Source organism: Pseudopipra pipra, chromosome 1, assembly GCF_036250125.1.
Source record: "Pseudopipra pipra isolate bDixPip1 chromosome 1, bDixPip1.hap1, whole genome shotgun sequence".
Lineage (NCBI taxonomy): Eukaryota > Metazoa > Chordata > Aves > Passeriformes > Pipridae > Pseudopipra > Pseudopipra pipra.
This window is the reverse complement of record NC_087549.1, coordinates 144,802,738-144,828,232: the sequence shown is the minus strand read 5'-3', so window position 1 is coordinate 144,828,232 and position 25,495 is coordinate 144,802,738. Positions and strand designations below refer to the sequence as shown.

The following is a 25,495-nucleotide window of genomic DNA, read 5'->3' as shown; positions in this document are numbered from 1 at the left end:
CCTGACTGTCTCACCTCTGCTCCAGGGAAGGTGGTGGACAAAACCCTCCCTGAAAGTGTTTTCAAACAGGAAGGACAAGGAGACTGGGGATCAGTATGCATATATTTATGAAGTGGAAATTGTGCTTGAGCAACACTGACAGCCTTCTAAAATGAACTGACTGGCTTGTTGGATGAGGGGAGAGTAGTGGTTGTTTACCTTGACTTTAGTAAAGCCTTTAACACCATCGCCCACAGAAGTATAATGCACAAGCTGAAAAAGTATGGGTTAGATAAGTGGACAGTGAGGTGGATTGAAAACTGGCTGAAAGACTGGGACCAGAGGGGTATGAACAGTGTCAGAAAGTCCAGTTGTAGGCATGTCACTAATGGTGTATCCCAGGGTCAACACTTGGTTCGATACTATTAACATCTTCATAAGTTATCTGGATGATGGGGCAGAGTGTACACTCAGCAAGTTTGCAGTGATGCAACACTGGGAGGAGTGGCTGATACGTCAGAGGGTCACACTGCCATCTAGAGGGACCTCAACAGGTTGGAGAAATGGGCTGACAAGGACCTTATGAAGTTCAACAAGGAGATATGTGAAGTCCTGCACTGGGGGAGCAACAATCCCAGGCACTCAGACGGACTGGGGGCTGACCTGCTGGAAAGTAGATTTACTGAGAAGGACTTGGGGTCCTGGTGGACAACAAGGTGACTGTGAGCTAGCAATGTGACTTCATGGTAAAGAAGGCAAACAGTCTCCTGAGCTGCATTAGAAAGAGAGTTGCTCAGCATTGGTGAGGCCCGTCTGGTTTGCTGTGTCCAGTGCTGGGCCCCTCAGTAAAAGGAAGAGATGAACATACTGGACTGAGTCCAACAAAGGGCCTTGATGAAAAGACTGGAGCATCTCTCATATGAAGAGTGGCTGCAAGAGGTGGATTGTCCATCCTGGAGAACAGAAGGCTCAGGTGGATCTCATTAATATGTAGAAATACTTAATGGGAGGGAATGAAGACAAGGGAGCCAGACTTCTTGGTATTTCTCAATGACAGGACAATGGCAATGGGCACAAATTACAATGTTAAATCCAATCTGAATGCGAGAAGATGTTTTTTTTTTGTTCTCTCTTCTTCTGTGAGGGTGGTCAAACACTGGAACAGGCCATGAAGAGAAGCTGCGGAGTCTCCATTTGTTATAGCACTTAAAACCACAACTGGATATGGTCCTGGACAGCCGTCTGTAGCTGGTCGTGCTTGAGCAGGGGCTGGACTAGATGACTTCCAGAGATTCCTTCCAACCTCAACTATTCTATGACTACATTTATCAAAAACTTTTACAATCAGCTTCATAAGGAAGCTGAACATGAGCCAGCAGTGTGCCCAGGTGGCCAAGAAGGCCAATGGCATCCTGGCCTGGATCAGGAACAGTGTGGCCAACAGGACCAGGGAAGTGATTCTTCCCCTGTACTCAGCGCTGGTGAGGCCACACCTGGAGTGCTGTGTCCAGCTCTGGGCCCCTCAGTTCAGGAAGGACATTGAGGTGCTGGAGCAGGTCCAGAGAAGAGTAACAAGGCTGGTGAAGGGACTTGAGCACAAGTCCTGTGAGGAGAGGCTGAGGGAGCTGGGGTTGTTCAGCCTGGAGAAGAGGAGGCTCAGGGGAGGCCTCATCACTCTCTACAACTCCCTGAAAGGAGGTTGTAGCCAGGTGGGGGTTGGTCTCTTCTCCCAGGCAACCAGCAGTAGGACAAGAGGGCATGGTCTTAAGCTCTGTCAGGGGAGGTTTAGGCTGAATATAAGAAAAAATTTTTTACAGAGAGACTAATCAGGCATTAGAATGGGCTGCCCAAGGATGCGGTGGATTCACTGCCCCTGGAGGTTTTTAAGATGAGACTGGATGTGGCACTTAGTGCCATGACCTGGTAACCACAGCAGGATTGGATCAAGGGTTGGACTTGATGATCTTGGAGGTCTTTTCCAACCCAGTCGATTCTATGATTCTATGAGTCTATGGTATTTCCAACAAACTCCATAGTTAGTAATCATATTTCCTCTTTTTTGTTTTGTTTTGTTTGTTTTTGTTTGTTTTTGTTTGTTTGTTTATTTGTTTTTAATTCGAATCTGTCAACAGCAATCAGGGAGAAAAAGAAAGTTAAAATAGGTAAAACAGTCACAGGCTGTGTCACCAAGACGCAAACTGTGATATTTAGCACTACAGTCAGTTCTGTGCCTAGGTTTCCAGTTGATAATATCCCTTTAAACTAAAAAAGAAAAACTATCTGGTGACACAGCCAGTTACTTTTTGTCACCCTGTCTTTAGGCCACTTGGAGATATCTGCATTGACATTAAAAAGCCATTATAAGCAATTTAAACTCTGAATTGATCCTGACATATACAGTCAGATCTTCCTCATATGCCCTTTCAATAGTTCTCGATTCAAACTGAGAGCAAGCATCACCCTATAAACAGAGGAGATAATTATGCTTTATTGATTAGCCCCTCAAGGTATGAATGGAAACCAGGCAGATTATCTGAGAACAGCCATCAATGTGGTTTTTACGTTGTAGTATCTCAGCATTTTCCTTTCCAAATATTCCCTAAATGTGGTCTTCTGACATGGAACCTGTGCCCAACAAAATTTTGCCACTGGCTTCAATGTAGATTTGTAAATGGTGATTTTATATACTTCCCATAATTGTTTCCCAGTGTTACTGTTCTGGCTACCTTGGCAGGTAGCTCAACTCCACACAGCTGCTTCCTTCCTTTTTCCCTCCCAGCTGGATGTGGAAGAAAATCAGAAGGGTAAAAGTGAGAAAGGACAATTTAGATAAGTCTATTATTAATGCCTTAACTCTGTGTGTCTTCCCCTCCTCCTTCTTTCCCAAGCTGCTATTGCTGAGTATGATGCCATATGGTGTGGGATACCCCTTTGGTCAGTTGGGGGCAGCTGTCCTGACTGTATTCCCTTCCAATTTCTTATGCACCCCCAGCTTTCTGGCTGGTGGGGTGGAGTGAGAAGCAGAGAATCCTTGATGCTGTGTAAGCCCTACTCAGCAACAGGTAAGATATAGTGTTTTATCGACACTGTTTTGTTCACAAGTCCAAAACACAGCACCATACGAGCTGCTATGAAGAAAATTAAGTCCATCCCAGCCAAAAGCAGACACCCACTCAGTTTCCTCCTAACACTGCTTCATTCATTTGTGATATGTGGCTCACAACCCCTCAGAGGCATTGTGGACAGCCCCCTTTCTCTAGCAAACTGCAATCCCCTTCACAGCTGCCAAATGCAACAAATACTCCTGTTTAATCCAGTGTCAACTTTGATTGGCTTCAATTTTGCTAAGTAAGGATTTTAGCACCTGCCCCATCTATCCCATAACAAATCTACCACAGCAGATTCATCAACAGGCATCTGACTGAGGATATTTCCAGTTTACTGCTGAACCTCTAATCAACCATTTCACAACCTTCTGCTTTTTGCTAATTAAGCCCATCAGCAATCAGAACTAGGTATGTGAGAAAAAAAGGAGAATTTAACTGTTCTACATATGAGTTTGTCTTACTGTTTGAGAGGAGGAGAAATAGCTTTGTTAGGATTACTGACAGTCATTTGAACTGGCAACACATTGCACTGAAAAATAGTGAAATTATTCACAGCTGTTACTGCAATAAATTTAAACTCAGATGATTGCTTTTGGGTTACTAACATATGTATAAATAAAACAAACACTGCTCTTTTCTTGCCTGCTCCTTTGGCCCCACCAAGTAAGCACTGAGATGACTGCTCTCATATTTGCCCTTTCCAGTTTTGTCCCAGACCAACGAATGGGCTCATCCACAGGGAACCTGTCAGAGCATGCTTTCTGTGCCCCAGTAGTTACTGCAATGTCACCCACTATTTTGTTCTGTTCAGTATATAGCAAAAAGAGGTCCACAGATCTCATAAAAGAGAGGAATTTTCTGTGTGAAAATAATTAATTAGTACAGTGAAGTCCAGGTATACGCTATAGAAATCTGCCTCCTTCTTGTATTGTGTATTCCTACATTGACAGCTAATTGATGCTGGAGTGCATCTGAGTGATGTGTTACGGAAACAAGACTTCTGGATGCACTGTACCACTCTATAGAAAGCACGAGATGTTCATGGCAGCCAGGAGACCTCAAGAGAAACTGCAGAGGCTTTGTGTCTCTGTTGTGCTGTGCCTCTACTTTCCTGTTGACATTATGTTTGCAGCAAATGCCAGTTCTCCTCTTCCAGCCTTGTCAGGGCTGGCATGGGAGGAGGGAACTGCCAAGACATTGCAGAAGGGGGTTTTGCAAAAGTGCTGGGTAGGTATGTTCTGGAGCCAGGTCTGGGTTGCTGTGGGCTCTTGTGCTTGGTACAGGTGCAGCTTGGTGGAGGTGACAAACCTGTGGCATCCTCAGAGTCTGGGTCAATGTTGTACTACCAGAAAAAGGATTCCTGCCTGATACTGAGATCAGAACCAGGTGCTCCACGAGTCTGCCAGATGCCCACATTTTTACACAACTCCCACCCCATCCTGAGGAATTTAATTTTAAGTGAAAAAGTCCATCTGTGTCCCAGAGGGAACAGATTGAGATGCATCATATCAAAACCTGTTTCAGGACACAGAAACAAAAATATCATGATTACACCAATTGGATTCATTGTGTAGGCTTTAATTAAGAAATAGTTTGATAACTTGCAGCTATAGGGAAGTACTTACTAAGCCCACACCTCCTCTTACACTCTCTGTGATTCTGTAGGCTCAAATTGACTCATACCTGTCAAAAAGAGGATGCACAGGCTCCCTGCATTAAGAAGAGAAGAAACAGGACCAAATGGAGACACCAGAATGTCTCAGTGTGTCTTGCCGACATGCTACCTGGACCCCTGGCTCCTGCCTTGGGGGTGACTACATTGTCCCCTGAGCAGGACTAGTTTGGGTTGCTCTTGCTTCTCCAAAGTCCCCATTTTTATCCTGTATAGATGAATAAATGTCTTAAGATATCTGCTATTATCATATATAGTTGAACAGTCTCAAGGATTGCTAGAAGCAGCAGAAAGCTGATCTCAAAAATCTAATTTTGTTAGGAAAACAGTCTGAAAACATCCACAGAAATCTCTTCTGCAGAAATATTCACATCACATAAATGGCTGCTATCATGAAGGGAGATAAAAGGATGGACAAATTTCTCTGAGTGCTTCATTGGCCTTTCTAGATTCTGCACTGCAGCAACAGCAAAAAATGTATTGAAAAATGTACAAAAATGCATAGCCAATAGGTCCACACCCTTACAGAACCACAGTTCCCATGGATTTCATTAAAGTTAGGTAACGAAGCCTTGCTTTGGACTTGCAGGGCAAATGGTCCCTCTGCAATTGTTTTTAAAAGCTTTCTGTTCATGAAATACAAGATGAAAAAAGCATGAACAATTTGTTGTGCCCAGAATTATCCCACTAACTAAACGTATGAAAAGGCTGTGATATACAGAGCATATTTTCCTCAGTGATAAAATAAGAATGACCTCTGTGACTTCATTTAGGTTCCACCTCTCCTGAGTTACGAGCCATTCCTCACTCATAAGGTATATCCCATATCTCACTCAAACTCTCAGTGGACCACAAAACTCCCTTCCAGAAAAAATTATGCTTCCCTCAGTCTGTGGAGGATTACCCACGTCAGGCAAAGTTATATTATTGTCTTTAGTGCTGCTAGGAATTACTTGCAGGATGTTTCAGCTCATTACCCCAAGTTTTCATCAGCTATTTTCTGAGCACGGTAACCTTTCTGATGCAGGTACTGTATATATCTACAGTATTGATTCTGCTTCTCCTGCTACATTACATGCAATACATGTAAACAGAAGAGTGCTTTGCTACTGCTTAGCAAGGTGCAAAATGGTAGCGGAACTTGCAGCTACAAAACACAGATAAAACCTCGAAGTAATCAGCTGAACTGTCATGGAATTAATTCCATGATAGAGTGGAAGCAATTATTTGCACTGTATGTCTTATTGGAAAATACAATCAGTGCTAAACCAATCCTGTTAGTGTTGTCAAGGACACATTTAGCTCCAAATGCTCCCCTTTTAATCAGTAACCAGTTATTAATTAATTAGGTAGTGATCATGTTTTTCATACATGTGTATTATTATTGCACTTGATATTGTGCCTCTGCACAGATCACTGTTAATTTGCTGCGAGTGCAATTGTGCTAATGTGCTCTAATGCCAGCGATTATCACAAGGATGGGGAACCTAACATTTAACCTAAAATCGTACTGGATTGTTCTCACTTCTGCTCTCTTACTTCCAGCTCCAGCCTGCTCCTGCCTGGATGAGGGGTGCCAGGAGAGAGGAGAGAGCTTCTAATAGTGGGAGTGTCAGAAAATGGAAACCAGCAATGGGACAATCAGAGTCAGGAAAGGGAATCAAGGCTGAGTACTTTGGAAGACACATGTGACCCTGTGCCACGGGAGGCTGTGCTGTGGCAGTGGTAGAGCTGCCCACTCCCTGCCTGCAGCCAGGTCACTGCCTGACACCACCAGGGAAAGAGGCAGCTCCTAAAGCAGATGAGCAGGTAAGCAGAATATGAAACAAAGTGAAGGTGTCTCATAGCTCTCACTTGTCTACTGTATTGCAGGGAAAGATGTGGTCCCTTTTTACCTTTTTGGTCAGAGCTTTGCAAAATCATCAATTTTAATGGTGGCATGAGGCTGCCCATAGAAAACAATGTATTTGTTAACAACTCACACAGAAGAAATACCCTGTCCTCCTAGTATTAGTGATGCTTAGTTATGCTTACTAAATAATGTATTTTTCAGATTTTTCTTCCAGTCTTAAAGCTTTTAGCAGGACCTGATACCAACTGTGACAGGAGAGAAACAAATACTAGTAGAAAATAGAATTTATCTGAATTGCATTTAATAGGGACCAGAAGCAGTGAACTAAGGATATTCAGCAGAAGTAGTTCAGTCAGAGATAGCTAAACTTTATACTGTGCTTATTTAAATGGAGAGTCCTGAACTGGAGATTAGCTATTTATCAGCTGCATGATGGAATGAGAAACAGCTGCAACATATTTCAGGGTAAGCTTGATATTTTATTCCCTATAAATCCACAGGTTCAAATTCAGCTCTGATTTATGCCTGTGGGAACATGGAATAAAGGTATTAGCTTCCCACATTGTTTTGTGGCTTCATGCCCATATATATCAGAGCAAATTTAGTTTATGTTGGTTCAGTTATTCACCTTAATTTCCCAGATACAAAAAGGACTTTTAATATTTGTAATGATAGCAAGTATATGTGCAAAAAAAAATAAGCTGCCAGAATACAGTATGTGGCATAGATAGCAAAACACAGCTTCCAGCTACTGTTAAAGCATTTCCCTATCCATGCCTTTGCAAGGATTTCACTTCAAAATTGTGCTGTAACTCCAACAGTTTCATTCCCAGACTTGTGGGTTTTTTCCTGCTTTTACCTGGTCAGAGGGTCAGTTCTGCCTCTCACTCCAAAAAGCTGTTCCCAGGTCCCCAGTGGAGTAATTTCTGTACTTTAAACTTCTATTCCTGACCCCACGAAGTCCCCTCATGTCTGCAGCTGCAAGCAGCCCTGCTCCTGCAAGCCAGACACCACTGCCTAGGAAAGGCAAATGGCCCGTGCTGATCTCCCTGTTGGCATCTCACATTTCGAATGGGAGAACAAAAACCCGACTGCTGCTAACCACTGCAGTATGAGTCTCTAATTTGTTCAGATCAATTTCTGTCAAAGGCAGCCTGGAAGCTTTTTTTTTTTTCCAGCTTGTCTTTGCAATGTTTCTTTCTCTCCTGCTGCTCAGTTCAGCCTCATTGGCTTTTATCTGGTGACCTATTGTTATCAAGGGCTCCCCAACAGATCCCTTGGATTTGCACAGGTCACTCCTGGTCTGCCATGGGGAAGCTTTGCTCAGATATCTGCTTGATTTCAACTCTTTTGCATGGTAAGGATGTTAGTCTACCTGTAAGGACTATCTAGATTGGCTTGATTGATTGATTTTTGATGTATAAAGGAGAATACTACTTTTTTATTTTTTTTCTTTTTGAGGGAGGGAGGGCTTTAGATCTCTCTAAGTTCACGAATGTCTGAGAAGAGATGCAGGTAAAGATATATCTTTAGGCTCCTGCCCATTCATAAAAGGAAAAATTTCAAAATATCTATGTCAAAGACTAGTAAATCTGAAAGTCGTTACTTTTTTTTCATGAATATAAGATTTAAAAGGAAAATCTATTCACTGTAGCTTGTCAGTGTTTTGGGGAATGCTATTATTTCTTGCCATCAGTATTTTCCAGATAGCAGTAGCCTGTCTCTCTTGTACTTTGATCTCCGTCAAAGTCAAAATATAAAACATGAAGGTGAAGGTTCTTGCTCTGGAAAAGCAGAGGGCATCTCCTATCAGTAGGATTATGGTTGTTACCAAAAATATAATACATTTAAATAAAAAGAACAAAGTGAAGGAAAAAATAATTTCTACTTGAGGGTTCATATGGCAGCATTTTGTGGTTTTGTTTTTCAGAATTTTTTTGTGAATTTGAGTAAAATAGTCAGTTTCTTTAGCAAATAAATAAATTTTAAGATATCTTGCTGTCTTCTCCAATTAGTAGCCAGCATCAAGTGGAAGGGCAAATACAATCTACAGAGTCCTTCAGCCATGATGAGATACTTGATAGGGTAAATGTTTCTGTTTCAGGCCATGCCCAAACCATCAGAGAACCAGACAGACGTGTATGAGTTATGATCAGCAGGAATGTGCTGCAGCAATGAATGTGTATTTTTGAAGAAGTCAAGAACAGAATGGACAAAGATATCATGTTAAGAACTCATGCCTGCTCTTCTGGAAATATCCATGTAATTCTATATAGGAAAAAGTCCTGGTTGGCCTTTAATTGAGCACCGAAGGGAGAACATGCAATGCCACAAAAGGCAGCAAAATATGACAGTGTCTTAATGTGTTGTCAGTCCTTGCTGGGAATAGCAAAACCCTTGGGCCAAGTTGCAAGCTCAATGATCCATATGATCCATAGGAATGAACGTGCCAGGACTTTTTTGGTTTTCTTATGTAAGAGTTGATAACTACCTTTACCATCTGTGAACGTGTTTTCCAGAATGGCAACCCTCATGGGAGATTCCTCCCATGTGATCACATCTCTCCATGTGATCGTGTTATAGCTGCTATAAACATTATTATAGGACACTATTTTCATGCTGCTTTCCAAGTGGTGCCTGCTAACTTTTGGCTCAGAGAACAGTTTTAACAGCTACATGATATGTTTCTTTTTTTGTGCAAACTGCTGATATTCAGACACAAAGATTCAGTGTGTCTCTGATCTGTGTCTTTTGGTGTGCATCAGTCAGCACACCTGCTGCTCATTTCTGCCATAACCATGAGCCTTCAAGGAACTTGACTTAATGCCTGCTGTACTACCAACCACTGCTCCCTATTTTTTTTTCTAGCTCGTTTTCTGGTTTTTTGGCTGCTTCATGTTGATGGCCACTGCCTTGGTTTGCAGAGGGCTTCTGTGTAGCTGGGTCAGGTTTAAACAAGAATGTTCGATTTCTACACCTCTCTTGGACAGTGTTTCTCTGCAATGACCAGGACAACCAAGCCCTAACAGTGTCTTTGTGGTGCTGCTATGAGCTGTTCTCCATATGACGAGTGTACAAGGGTCATTAGGCACCCGGGGTTAGAATGACTTGTGTGTATATCAAAGAGAGTAGAAGAAAAGAGGGGTTTGATGCAGGAGTAATAAGTTTATTCTCCAATATCTCTGAGAGGATTATTCCTTAAAAGAAAAGTTGATTTGGACAAGAACTAATTATCAAACAAGAAGAAGCCAGTGTAGCTGTCTCCACCCTCCCCACGAGACCTTGGAGACACACATTATTCCTTGTGTTTAACCCAGTAAAGCAATGACCCACATAGGAGGGAAAAGAGTTGATTGTATTTATTTCTGTGAGTATTAATGCCCAGTTCATAGAAGATAGCCTCAGAATAGGAACTCAACAATGAAATGACAAGAACAGAAGAACTTAGAAATAACGGGATGCTTAGGATATTTTTCTGAACAAACCGAAACATTAATTTTGTTCGTTAACTATGATTAGGGAATGTTCTCTTTCCACCTTCAGTTTTTAAAGGTGAACTAGATAAAGAGAGCAGAAGAAGAAACAGCCCTCAAGGAATTTGTGCAGCAAATTTGTGTGACTTCAGTAGCATGGGCTCATTTGGGTGACATCTCATTGTAGCACTGATTTTAAGGTGCCATCATCTGAATTCAGGTCTGATTGTGGGGCTGGTGTCAGGAGCAGATGTTGTGACAAGCAGGTTAAGAGCAATCATGCTATGGTGTTTCCATATCAAATGACTACTCCAGTTCAGAAGACAAATAGGAAATAATAGTTAGCTTGCTTGGAAGTAGACTTTGACTTGTCAATTAGAAAACTAGAAAGGATGACAAAGCAACATGAATTTGTCTAAACATTATATTGCAGTATTTAAGGTAGAGGAAAAAAGTTTTATGGATGCATTAATATTTTATGTGTCCTAGAATTCAGTCTAAGAAGTTGATGGGTATCATGAGACATAGGCAATATTGATTGCTTTAATTGAATAAAACTTTATGATGAAAAGAGATGGATAATTTACCCATTTTCCCAGTGATTGTGTGTATTTATCTCCCATTTCTATTTCTCAGGAGTTTATAAAAATATTTTATCTTAACACATCATGTATCATGCACATGCAAAAAGAAAAAAACCCACCCTTTCTCTAATAAATTTTGCTCCCATTGGAGATCCAAACTCACTTGTAAGATGTTCATATAAAGAAAGCATTACATGAACAACAAAGGATTTTACTATCTCAAAGAACCTGAGCAAATTCTCTGTTTGGCTGTATAAATGTCTGAACACATAAATCATATTTTACATCCAGGATAACAAGTCCAAAGTCTCTTCTGTCCATTACTTCTCAACAATCCTAAGACTAAGCCCTAAATATATTCCACCCATTGATTTTTATGACCTGCATGCTATTTTGTGTGTGTATGTACATAATCATTCCAAGCTGCAGCATGCATGAACAGTTTAGCTGAGATGAAGGGTCAGAAGAAATCTTGGTTTTCTCCGTGACTACTTCACAAATGCACTCTTTAAAAGCTAACAGATGCAATAAAATAAAATGACAAAGACGTTCCCCGCTATCAGGGGGAAGGGAGTGGTCGCTCTGCTGCAGGTGGCACTGGGATTCTCAGCAGCATCACTAGGGAAACTGGAGGCTCTGAGCTGATGCCCTGTCAAGGTGCACTGGCATTTTGTGCTGTTAGTTTTCCCCTCACATGACAATGGTCTGCCTGCCACACGGCTGGCACAAGGACCACAAGAGGGAGGTAGTCATCATAAAATAAATGGTAGGAGCTTGCTCCTGGTACACTGTACATAGGAGGAAAAGTCTGTTTGAATAATTAAGGCTTCCTAGATGTGACTACAGACAAAAATAGATAAAGAATGTGGTCTTGGCATGACTGTAACAATCCAGCTCAAACAGCAAAGGCTTTGCATGGAACTCAACCAAAGAAAAATTCACTCTGGGCACTTGTATTACAGCTCCATTTAGTGGAGTGGAACGATCATGGCTTGTATTAAGTAGGTAATAATGAAGCATCATAAACAAAGTCAGTATGCAAGTCCAAGATTAAGCGGCAGCTTTAACGAGGTCCAGCTTGCCAGGAGCTTTTTGAAGTGTCCCTAGCTCACTTACAAAGCCAGAAAACAACAAAGGCAACTCTGACAGCTGTGAGAGTGTCTGGTTTAGAAGGAGGTTTTATGTCTGGATGACACCAGACTGGGATTCAGCTTTCATGTACTAACTAGCTCTGCTCGTTGCTGGAGCCCTAATCATTCTGCACAAACTGTCTTACTCTAATGGGTTGCACAAAGAATAATTCTTCACAAATAAGATCCACACCATCAGCTTCCCAGATAGGCAAGGCTGGTTTATCATGGTAAATAGCAGAAGTCAGCAGAGTCCATGCTGTGTCTCACTAGCCACGTTTAATAAGCAACGTAGACTCTGAAGGGAAGAAATCAAATGCTGTTTCTGTGGATGCATGGATGGTATGAAGTATTGTCAACTACTAAAGGGTTAAAAGAGCAGCCAGCAGCCAAGTTAGATGGTTAAATCAGATTTACCCTACTCTAAATGCACTGTAGTCACTGTGGACCCTTCATAGTTTTTATAAAGGAAAATTAGATATTTTTGCTTTTCCTTTTTTTTTCAGAAAAAAAAGAGTTTTGGATTGCTTATAAACTTAAATTACGTAAGTGTATATACATTTGAGAAAGATGCCTTTCAGCCTTAAAGATCTTTTCCTTGAAGATGTTACAATTATTTTTTCACTTCTGTAAATGAAGATCAGCCATTCATTAACTAATTATCATGATTATTACAGTTCTCTTAAGTATTATTAATTAGGTGAGTGGTACATTTAGAATTTAACATCTCTTGTTAGAAGAGTTCTGTTTAGCATACCTAATGCTCCAAAAGCCTCAGGCCTCTCTATCATATAGGACTTAAAGACAAGCACAGGGGAATCTTTTGGGGATTCTGTTGGAGTTATCTGTGGCTGGGAGTCACGTTACAGCAACTGAGGAGCAAAAGACACTTCTTTCTGCAGCAGGAGCTGCAGCATTACTGTACCCCAGATGATGCAAAGTAATGCATTGTTTTGCAGTGATGACTAGTTTCCATGTGCAAGCCCTTTAATGTGTCTACATATATGTTCTGATGCTATGAGAGCAAGTGACCAGAGTCCTTTCTACCCTGTTAATTTATTTCCAGTAATTCCATGTAGGTAGCCCATCTGCATCTCCCTTTGATCTTGCATAGATTATATACATTAAAACATGGTCACCTCATCTAAGACTCAAGCTGTAATGTCTCTGGGGCAATAATTATCTTTTATGTTGGACTTCTATGAAGGGTGAGGGCGTGGTCCTCGTCCCTCATCTGTGAGTCTAAAAGTGACTATAATCTTACTAGCATCCAGGATAATAATAACAGTATACAATACACTAATGCTGTGCCTCTAAATTGGTTCTTTTGCCACTGTTTTGCTTAAGGAACTGTAATCCTATAAATGTCTTGATTGCCTGTAGCTGTGGTGCCTCTGGTCACCACCATTCCTCTTTCTTGCATCCCCCTGTCAGGAGCAACACGCACACCTATCAGCTGTTTCTCTTTGTGCAGCAGAAAACAGAGAAGGTTATAAAACAATGTACCTGCTCACTTGACCACAAAGCTCTTCACAGAAACGTGCTGGAACAGCTCCTCAAAGCTCAATGCCTGCTCTGTGTGCTGCTGCCCTTAACTCTGGAGTCAAATCTATCACTGCCAACCTCAGCCCTGGCTTAATTGAGACACGGGCGAGAGGGCATGATTGCAAGGAAGTTGGCAAATGAGGATAGTGAGAGAAATAAAGTGAAGGAGGCAGAAACAACTGACACAGTATGAAAATGAACCAGTTTGGCAACACAGGGAAACAGGTTTCTGGAGGGAAATGGGTGAGAGGTGTGGGGTATGAGGCTTTCCCTGACATGGTGGTTGTTCTTTCCATGGTACTTCCACCTTCACACCAAGGTGACACTGAAGTTAACTGGCAGGAATCCTTGACCTGCTTGAGGTAAAGAATCTTAGCAATGGGATACTGAGGTTGTTTCAGTCAACAAGTGAAGTTTTGGCAAATAGGGGATTTAGCTGGATTCAAAAGGTTAGCTGTATTTGCCAAAGGAAAAAACCCTGCTTCTTTTTGATGATACACACACAAAAGACAATGAGGTTTCATTTAAATAAATAAATTGACAGCCACTGCTCTGGAGGCTCTGGATGTGAACCGGTACCAGCAGCGTAAAGTCATTTCAAAGCAGAGTGAATGTGATTTTCACACCTATTCTTTTCTAATTTAGGTCCTTTTGAAATCCAAGCACTCCTCTATTACTAATTTGTTATGCCAATATTAATTAATGGTTTTGCTCTACAGCAGTAAGAATACTGTTTAGACTGAGTGAGATAGATTAGAAAAAGTTGAAGATTAGTAAAACAATCTGTAAATTGGTCAGATGCGGTTGGGAGCCACCTTGATCTCCTGAAATGAGCACACTGTACTTGGAAACTCTGGGAGTGTGTTGTGTGCGTGAATTCCTGGCAGTGCAGGCTCATTAGAGCTGGTTAGGTCAGCACTCTCTGATGTTGCCTCCTGTTTTGGAATGTAAGAACGTGAGCTTCAAAGGTGGGGAGAAACAATTGTCAGACTTGCATAAAAGCTGATAATTGAAGAAATTGCATGTTATTTGATGGACAGTAAGAATTCAGAACAAATGTGCTAGAAAACAAGGAGCAATATTTAGTGACTTATAGAAGGTGCAGTGATTCATTGTAATTTCCATTCTCCTGACTCACTTTATCTCTGCCATGAGTTTAGCAGATCTCCAGGCTTCTATCCTGGCTATTTTGATCAACATGGTATGCCCAGCCTCAGATTATCAATAGTATTTATCTTGCACTTCAGTGCATAGTACAGATAAAACATTCGGTTTGAGGAAGAACTGGTAAATCTTGTGACCATTTCAGCTGGTTCTTGGATTATCTCTTCATCCTATACATGGGCAAGAGCTCAGGTCTCCCAGTCACCATTGTGGCTGTATGAGACTCACAGAAGTTGATTAATGCACTGCTGATGGCAGTAAAGAAAGCATGACCTCAATTATTTTGGCTTTAAATTATGAGATTAATTTTTTTTTCTGGTGTAAATTGTAATATACTTTTGTTTTCCTTTTGGGTATAAGTTTGCAGTTAGCCCAAACACATTGTGCAGCAATTACAGGAAAAAAAGTCAGAGGCACAGTGATGCTTTTTAAAGAAAGCACTGGTTTCGTAAAGTGCTCCCAATTTCACAGCATGCTTTCAGCATTAGCAGGTGAGGGGCAGGAGAGGCAGCTGAGGAAGCAAGTTGGATGGCAGATGACCCAGGGAACTGACCTATTTCTGGCTTTGCTATTTTTGTAGTTCTTTGTTTCATCTGAATCCGAAGAGATCAAGGTGATAGGATTTTACATCCATGCTCTGCATTTCCTGGTGGTTCAGGAAGCCTCCTGTGTAGACATCACTTCTCAGGACAGACTGGAAGGTATAGAATCATAGAGTCATAGAATTATTAAGGCTGGAAGAGACTTCCAAGATCATCGAGTCTGACCTTTGACTGAAGACCACCATGCCAATTAACCGCAGCACTAAGTGCCACATCCAGTCATTTCTTGAACACCTTCAGGGATGGTGACTCCACCACCTCCCTGGGCAGCCTGCTCCAATGCTTAACTACCCTTTCAGTGAAGAAATTCTTTCTGATGCCCAGCCTGAACTTCTCTTGGCACAGCTTGAGGCTGTGTCCTCTCATCCTGTTGCTGATTGCCTGGGAGAAGAGGCCAAACCCCACCTGGCTACAACCTCCTTTCAGTTAGTTCTTCTTACGGTGCTTCTTTTGATGTTTTAAATTGAATCTCCCTTACTCAGCAGAGAAGTGTCTGTCAGTCCAAGGTCATGTCCAAGGCCCAGGCTGAGGGGCATCAGGTCCCCTGGAAGCCCTGTTGGGCAAGGTAGAAACATATGTGGTTTGGAGGCCCAGCTCATAAGACGTCTGACTTCTTTTGACACTGTTTTGGACACTGTGAAATATAAAAGTTCAGGATAACTGGACTAACGGTGTTACAAGATTTTTGGCTATTTCCTGTTTCCAGTCAGGCTGTAATCAGGAAAAGCCAAATTGTGACCACCTACACATCACTGGTAACAGCAAGGGGAACAGGAGCAGAGACATGCAAAGTTGGAATAGTCTGTGTAAAGGACAAATACAGAGATAAATACACTCTTGGATTCTGCAAAATACTCAAAATATAGGTGAAAACTCTTACAGCTGATCTTGTTTACCTCTCGTCATAACCAATGAGATAGCTTTTTGGTATTCCAACAAATACAATGAAGCACATGAGAAGAGTGAATGGTTGGATAGAACAACAGTAGCTCCTTATTCTGTGAAGAAATCAATCCTTCCTAACAAATTCTACCCCTAAGCTGTTTGGATTTCAGGGTGCTCTCCTGCTTTTAAATACTTTTGCACATAAACCAAGCCTACTTAGCAGGAATACTTTTGAAAACTTGGCTTGAAACCTGTCCTTGAAAATGTGGTTCACATAAAATGTGGGAGACAAGAAGGAGCTGAAACGTTTGGAACAACAAGCTCTGACCACAGCTCACTGAGAGCTACACTCTCCCCAGCATGGTTACACCACTTTGACTGACCAACCAGCCAGATGGGCTGAATGAAGCAGTGAGCAAAGGCAGTCACTTGAGGAGATGCTGCATAACACAGTGAGAACAAGAAAAGATGCTTCTGGATTTAGTGCTTAAACTGTAACTCAGCTGAAGTCAATGGAAAGAGGTCTGTTGGTTTCTATGGAAGTTGAGTTATGACTTAAGGGAGCAACTCAAATTCAGGTCTTGTGTCACAGCTGCTATATCTGTTGATGAGAGCAGCTAGTAAGGAGGTCAACAGAAATCAGCGTTAAGGCTTATCTCCCAATTAATGTGCTGAATGCTGGCATTAAAAGGGCCTGAGTAATCTCGTAGTTGGACAATACATAACCACTCAAAAAATACTGACAGAGAAAGTTCAGTGACACCTTTTCACTGACATTTATACTTCCATAACAGTGAGAAGAAGAAGATAAGGAGGGCAGCAGTCTACAGAGAGGAGAAAAGGCCATAAAAAAGGGAACATCGACTGAAGAATGTACCACCTAGTGAACAGTTGGAGACTGAGGTAAAATGTGATATTCAGGTAGAAGGTGATTTTGAAGCCAAGCAACCAGGGAGTATTTCAGAGAGTCAGGAACTGAGTCAGTGATACTTGTAGTGCAGTTTCAGAATGTGACAAACCATCAGTTGAGGAATTTACCTGCTGACACACCCAGCAAGGTTCACTGGGGCAGCAAAGCACCCAGCAGAATGGGACTACTTCTTACCAGAATTAATTTGGGTAGGAAACACTATAAGTATCTCATTGAAAACCATGTGTACTTTGAAGGAGCACTGGAAGGATGAAACTGCCAAGTTGGCCAAGGTTTCCAAAATGCCTGCAAAGCACGGTGTGAACGTCACTGTGATTACTGAACTATGTTATTATCCCGCTGGTTCATGGAGTTTGCAAAACAGAATTAAAAGAAAGGGGTGGAGGGTTATGGTGTATTTTAGAATTTATCATATTTGTCATGTTTTATTTTTGGAAACATAGGAAGGAATCTTATGGGTCAACAAATAAATTCTTGGGTCCTGCAGGTAATCACATCACCTCACGTCACCTCTCCTGTCAAACTTGTTGAACATATAATGCACACTTTTACTAATGTGAATGAGAATTGCTACTCATAATTTGCATTTACACACTACTTAAGGATCTTGAAGTGTTCTTTCATATGATATGCTCATTTTTATTACAGGCATGTTGAATTTAAATGACTTGCCTAGGGTGTCACTGCAAGCTAACAGCAGAATGACTCTTAGTGCTCCTAGTGCTTTGCATTAAACCCTGGACATTAACAGCTTTTTTCATAAAGGGAGTTTTGTAATGGTAGATCACCTCCCAGTGCTGGTGAATCAAACCTTTTCTGATAGTGCAAACAAATCAATAAATTACTTGAACACATGTAATGCTTCCCAGTGTCTTCTAATCCTGGCTTCATTTGAACTTAGAAAATTGATACAAGTCTGAGTAATGCTAAGATAGCCTTTGGCATATGACCAACTATGAAATTCTTATGTGTGAAGTATGTACCTTAGATCTATATTTTCTGTATGAATACGGAAGTAATCTCTACATTTGTTCCAGAAAAACTTTAGAGCTTTCACTATCCCTTGTGCTGTTGGAGGCATATATTGAAAACAAAAAAAACCCCAAAACAATACAAACAAAGAAAAAAAACCAAACAAAAAATTGACTCCAAAAGTAAGTCTATAATAAGCAAAAGTCCTTAACTTTTCCAATGGCAGAATTGCTGTGATACAGGCACATTCCTTGTCATTGCTGTCTCCTCTGAATGACATGGTCCTCATAAAAAAATAGCTCTAAAAGGAGGAGATGGGACATCCTTTTGTTTATGGTCTCCTTTCTGTAAAGAAAGACGCAGTACCACAGAATGACCTGATTTTTCTGCCTGTGTCAGTGCTATCATTGTCTCTAGAAAATTGAAATGTTGATATTTCCCCTTAAATTTTGGCCTCTCATCTATGACTCTTATGGAAAGGGTTGAAAATTCTATCCAACGATTTCAGGATACTATTTCCAAGCTTTTGCCTGTGGCATCTGGCTGTTTCTATGAGAAAAGAGTTGTTTTGTGGCATGGTACTAGCTGTAACACCAGAGGAACCATCTGATAGAACAGTAACACCTGCAGCAATACCAATCCCACTCATCAAAAGGGTTCCTCCAGCGTGGCGGTAGCCACCCAGGAGCTCTCACCTGTGGCAAATGGTGACATTTACTCCTGCTGGGAATGTGGCTGGGCAGCCGAATGTTAAAGAGGGCCTGCAGGGCTGCCTGTGCTGCTTGACCCTTGGCCAGCTTCTTGCTACGTCCTGAGCCCTCAAACGTTCTCCCGTCCACTCGCACGGCCATCACAAAGCTCTTGATGTGCTGCTTCTCCACCGTCTCTGACAGGCAGACATACCGCAGGCCCGACCGCAGCTCGTTCAGCAGCACCACAGGATTCTTCTCACTCTCGGCTTTGGATGTCACCCTGTGCTTGCTCTGCTTCCCGTGGCCCATTAAGTCCAGCGTGTGGCAGAGCAAGCGCCCATGTCGGTAAGCGGTGGAGAGCAACTCGTTGTTAACGGGGTTGTAGACTGAGAAGTCCTCACTGTGTGTAGATGGTTCAAACTCCTTGAACAGAGTGTCTGGAAAATCTGCCTGATCAGAAGTAAAGTCCGTGGATGGGTTGATGCAGTTTCCCATGGCGAAGTGGGCTTGGCAGGCGTTGGGGAACTGAACGAATGACTTCAGGGCTAGCTCTGCAGCACGCATTTTGGCTTTCTTTTTTGTGGGCCCTGTGCCTTCAAAGGTAAGTCCATTTACTTCCACAGCAACAGCAAAGACGGGAGCATGCACTGGACCTGTCTGGGAAACCATTTTATATTGTAATCCTGGTTTAAGTTCGTGTAGCTGAACCAGAGCATTCTTTGGCGTCACTGACCATGAAACTTTCTTCCAGATGAGCTGCAGTTTGCAGAAATGGCCATTATTGCCTTCCTCTAAGGGTCTTTTTCTCTTACTGCTAGGTGTTCCCCCTCTTGCCCTCTCAGTAGAGGCTATTGGATGATCCTCCAGGTTGCCAATGTTTCGATTTTCCTTCACTTCTGCACTGCTGGTACCTGTCAGTAAAGAAAGAAAAAAACTCATATTACAGTTATCATCATAGTAGCTGACATTATGCCTAGGGCTGGCAGAATAGCCAAAAAAGAAAAAAAAAATTAATGATAGATATCCTTGCTCATCCCTTTCTATGACTTTTCCTCCAATATTTGTATAATGGTTGGTTTATTATTTATAGCACATATTTTTTTTTGCATGTCCTGGATGTTTACTTATCTCTAAAGGTCCACTTCTATTAGTCATCAGCCTTCTGTTTTAAAAAAAATTACATCATTCAAAGATGAAGTATAACAGATGCCACGTGACTTAAATGAACTGCTGGATAATTACTAATAAAAAGTGAATAGTTTGTAAAGTTCCCTTAGGCTTTCTATAATCTATGTGGATGAATACTTATGAACACATTATTAGAAATCAGAAATGATTCCCAAATGATTCACAAACAGAAAAATGGGCCAATGTATTGAATAATCTATTTGAAATGAATAAATTGACCATCCCTGCTCATACCATAGGCTCTCGTGCTGTCATGAATCCAGCCTAGAAAATGATCTAAAAGACCTTTCTAGCAGTTGAAACAATGATTTGGTCTGGACTCATGTCCCAGTTTACTAAGTGAATGCCTTTCTATCAAATTCAATTGCAGATACTCATAATCTCTGCATCATCAAAAACTAATCTAAATGAGACCAGGAAAAGCCAGAGCATCATGATGGGAACAAATACTGATGTAAAGGATGATCTGTGTCAAAGAAAAGCAATGGGAGAGAGTGACTGCCAGGAGGCCAGGAAGGGAATGAAATGACAATGGGGAGCTATGGAGAGAGTACTCTGTTGCTGTTGTTGAGCCAGTGAATCCCCCAACGCTCTGAACTATGCTTGTGCAATGTCTGTGCTGCGAGGCAGTGCCCTGCTGCAGCAGAGGCAGGACTGAGAATGGAGATTCATCTCCCTGAGGTCCTGAATGAGACACAAAATATGCTGCTGTCTAAATAATCATCCTATAACATTTCTGTCATTTCTGATGAGCTCGTTTAAATGTGTTGCACCTCTGATACATCCCTCAGTGCTCCTGTGCATTCCTCGCGGCAGAGACAAGCGGAGAAATTAAATATGAGTGTAACCAACCAACCTATGAGGCAACTCATCCCTGGAGCAATGCACCTCCCTTTCCAAGCAGAGCACTGCGTGGCTGCCTGCTTTACTGCGACCATCACTGGGCATGGAGCCTTTCCTGTGGTTTGTTATTGTCAGACATGAGCATGCCACCTGCACAGGCTGTGTCAGTCCCATGCTCTGTGGTCCTCAGAGGACAGAGAATAGTCCTCCCTTTGGGAGGGACCATGGCTATGGCCACATTTGGTTTCCTCTCTGCCCTGATGTACAAGTTGGCTGCAAGGACGTAAGGGGTGAGCTCCCTGCATAAGCCTTGAGAAACTTCTGCTGGAGGGGTGCATCTTTGCTGCATCTCAGTATTAGGCTGGTCTGACAGATGCACAGGAGCCTGCAGAGGATTATGTGGAACAAACCATCATGATAAAAAACCTTCTTTTACATCCTGACCCATTGCACTTGTATTAAATATCAAAAGACCTTTTCCCATCAGAGCACTAATGCTACACTAGTGAAAATTGTTCCACAGAGAGCAGATTACTGCTTAGACATGAGTGAAAATCATGGCTCAAATGATGCATATGGAGGCCCATTTGGAGGATTGAGTCTTTAGGCTTCTTGTTCTGAAAACTCTTCAGCACATAGTGAGCTTCCAGCCTGTGCCTATGTCTCACCAAAGGTACTTGGAGAGTTATCTTCTGCAATGCTTTGGTAAGGCAGAATGTGAACTGACAAATTAAGGTCTTAGTGACTAGTTAATTTTTAGTTTCTGAAGCTAAGGGGGGAGAACGAAGACAAATGAGGAAGGAAAGCAAAAGAAATACATAATAGAAAAAGTTTCATCATATAGCATTCAACTGTATAAATTATAACATCTTTAAAGCAGCCTCTCTGGAAATAAGACATTTAAAGGTCACGATAACTAAGGCACAAGGATAATGTGATGTTTTTTCACTGAGTTCACAACTCTCTTTGTAGAAATCCTGATCTGAAGGGAAAGGACATGCTAACTTTAACTTCGTCTGTCCAGCATGGCATTGGCTTTGGCCAGCCATTTTCCATCATGACCCTTTCTTATGTTTCCATCCCACTCAGAAGATATCTCTTTAGTTGTGTGCATTTTTTAAAATAAAGATGAAAATTTGATGCAGACATATTTTTTAGCAGGAAGCATATTTGGTTCTGTATTTCACACCACCTCTCTCATCTTACCTAATAGGTTTTTACAGAGCCAATTATGGTACATAATGATATTGTAGCCAGGAAGCATGAAAAGAAAGATAGCTCCTGCTTCACACAATATTCAGGTCTGAAAAGAATTTGTATTGATTATGCACCATTGAATAGGAAAACTCAAGGGGTGATTTGTGTTTATAATTCATATTGTTTTATTCCAACTGTTTTTTCTTTCATAGTCAGAGAACTACAGATTTGTGAACATGAACGTCTGACCTTAACATCTTATCTTAACCACCCTCAATAAAACAGTGGTTCACTAAAACCATGGCAACATAAAATAAACATTACTTGTTTGTCTTAAATTGTGTCTGTGAAATTGTCTAGTCCAGGCTTTGGCCAACAGAGAGTTTGCATTGATGCAGTGAAAAAAATGCAGAGATGAGGCACAAAGGATATGTGGACAAAGCTGGGCATTCACAACAGTGACATGCCTGTATTTATGGTGCGTTTTGGCCTAGTCACAGTGAAGGAAATCCATGTAAGTATCCTTACAGTCAACCAGATTTTAGAGGACCTGATCCTGAAACACCAGAAAACAGCCCAGTTTTTCCCAGGCCTCAGCTGGAGCTGCAGCAGCCCAAATTCACCATGGCATGTAAATCAGAGGCAGCATAAACTCAGGGAGTGCCTCAGAAAGTCTGGGAGCCTGATGGACTTGTGTGATACCTGGCAGCTGCCAGGAAGTGTGGAATTACTTTATACTTTCAGGTATCTTTGAAATAGGAAATCTTTGAAATGTGTCTTTTATGAGACCTCTGTGTAGCAGACATAAGATTACCTCTCTAATGGTGGCACATGTAGTTCTATTGTGAAAGTCAGACAAAGCAGGCAAATGACACCAAACTACGGAAGATAAATACTATAAGCAGCTGTAATAGAACAATCACAAGCAATTTTAGAAATGAAGAGCACTAAAAGGAAAGGGGTAAGTCAGAGGATGCACACAAGGAAAATGCAAAACTGTGTATCATTTTCCGTCCTGTCATCTCTCATAATGTCTTTGTTCTTGAGTTCCCCAAACACATTTTGGGAAAAAAGAAAGATAATAAATTATGGTTTTCCTATGATGAAAGGTTGGAGAATAATAACATTATAAGGGGATAGAGTTAAGGAAAGGAGGAATGAAAATAACACAAATTTTGGCAATAGTTTCTAATTTATTGTGTAAGTTTTCTAAAAAGTCTCACAGGTTTGCACTGTAATATGTCCCCAGGTAACTTTATTCATTGATTTTTGCAGTTTCATAAGCAACAGGAGACATTGTGATCTTGACTTTGCTTCAGTAATTGAACGGGAGAGAGGAACAGTTAGTGAAATATATTTATTTATGCACTATTCCTCAATCTTCTGTCTGCTCTTTCATGTTTTTTCTCCTTTCGGTCATTATGCACAGTAGAGTTAACCTAGAGAGTTTGCATCATCAAGAGCATTTCAGAACTATAATGCATCACTAATAATGACACTGCCTATGTCTCTAGGTCGTAAGGGCTCTGCAGAACTAACCATCTGATACTCCACGCTACATTTGAAGAGATAATATTGTTCCTGTTGAAGGTTATTCTGCTGCCAAGACAAGTTCTAGGGAGGATGGGAGAGGAGAGGTGGCATCTTCATTCTGGCTGGCATCTTTATATTGGCTGGCATCTTTACTATTGAATTACAATGGGCACTACATTATTGAAAAGCTGTGGAAAGAGAGAATTTGCAACCTCTATAGCAAACTCCTGATTCAATGATAGCTCTGACACAGGCAGTTACTGTCTTTAGAAATGTTTAGTAAACACTGTATTTCTATGAACACATTTTTAACAATAGAGGTAGGACTTAATTCTTATTTTTCTGTGTTTTGAAATCTAACCCTTGTTTGACCTGCTTATGTAGAGTACATTTTTGCTGTTCATCTATATCACATTGACTGCAGAGGCTAGAAGGATTGACTTCCATAATTTCCTGGCATACTTGAAAGTGAAAAATCTTAAATCAGAAACAATAGGTATGAACCCTGCAGCCAGACCCATGGCATCTTTGTCCAAGGTCAGCTACTACATCAAATGCAATGTAGGGAAGTCTCCTCTTGGAAACAAAATGGCATTTCATACAGTTATTGAATCCACAACGGAGGTTTGAGAACTATTCTGATGGGATTTTTAGGTTGATATTCTTGACTTTGGAATAATAAACTTGTAGCGAACAACAGAAATTATTCCTTCTTCTCTTACGTGACAACACACATAGGTATCTTTAAACCTTAATGTAAACCCATGATTTTTCTGTGGCTGTGGAACCCTCCTCTCCAGCCACCAGCTCCCTCTGCAGACACTGGGGAGAAGTATATGCTGCAGTGAGCCTGTGTTTATGGCAGCATTCCATAATGAGATCTATAGGAATCATACATTCCTGCTAGAGGTACAACCTAGATTCAAAACTGTCTGTGCCTGGTGGTATTCTGCCTTGATCCCATGGCATAGTGTGGATGGAACGATTAAAGATCAGGGACAGGTATAGGTTTGTAACATCATGAAAGGCAGGCAGGCAGGCAGTGAACAGGGAAAGATTATTCACTGTTTCATACAATCCCAGCACTAGACACAGCAGGCTTGAAGCAATAAAAGGGTGTACTTTTTGACAGCACTCTAAATCACTCCCTGTTCCTGGCTGTTGTTGAGATCAGAAGTATCAGTGGGCTCCAGAGAGGACTAGACAGGTCTGTTGATGTCTGAGAAATAGGATGATTAGGGTGCAAACTCTAGCAAAGTAAATTTTTGCTAGGTGCTAGAAAGATATACCAAGGGGAGGATCCCAATTTAAATATCCTTTTTCTCAGTCTGTCACTAACTACAAATGTTGAAGACATTGCACAGAGCTAAACTTCCTATTTCTAATCCTCTGTGAGCCTTCTTATATTCTTAGGTACAACTGACTTCTGGAGATGAATAGGTCCTTTTCTTGCATGTTTAAGATTAGGTCTTCATTGGAGACTGATGATTACTTTATCCAAAATTCTATTCCAAAGGTGCATGGTGACTTTGATACTTTATCTAACACTAGTTCATGGATCATAAACCACAAAAATAGTGTCTATATGCTAATAATCACCTGTTGAAAATGAAGCTGTAGTTAACCTACATGGCTCTCTTCGTAAAGAAGGACTAAAGGAATGTGAAACAGGATTTTTATCCATTTCAGCTAGTGGAACTCTGTCCATGGATACACCCCAGTATGGGAAGCGACACTCTCATAGTATGCTCAGTGAGCAGAAAACTACAGGGACAAGCAACCCACTTCTCTACATTGCCAGCATTCTCCTGGGCTCCTGTTAAATTGTTAACACAAAGAAGGTTTCTCTGCTTGTTCAGAGCAAGTCACTGAAGCTCTTTAAAATGCTGAATTACTCCATAGGTACATGTGTGCTGTAGGCTTTAGTAGGATTTATACCACTATATTAGAAGTGAACACTGAAATATGGATGACTTCAAATTAATTCATCCTTTTTTTTTTTTTTTCCTAAGACTCTAATAGTAACACCTAAAATGTGTTCTGTGTACTAAAAATAAATAGCTGCCTTTTTGCTGGAGCATATGTTTGACCAAAAGGAGAGCTGGGTAGGATGACCCCGAAAACAGTGACATTTGCTATTTTTCTT

General features: G+C 41.3%; 1 protein-coding gene across 1 annotated transcript in view; it reads right to left on the bottom strand.

The window, feature by feature from the left end:
* The window catches only part of ADARB2 (adenosine deaminase RNA specific B2 (inactive)), a 305,072-nt gene that overhangs the window by 82,163 nt on the left and 197,414 nt on the right, over nucleotides 1–25,495 (bottom strand). Inside the window, exon 3 of the mRNA XM_064637618.1 lies at nucleotides 18,592–19,499. Within this exon, the coding sequence (XP_064493688.1) occupies nucleotides 18,592–19,499 (908 nt within the window). The remainder of the gene's footprint in view (nucleotides 1–18,591; nucleotides 19,500–25,495) is intronic.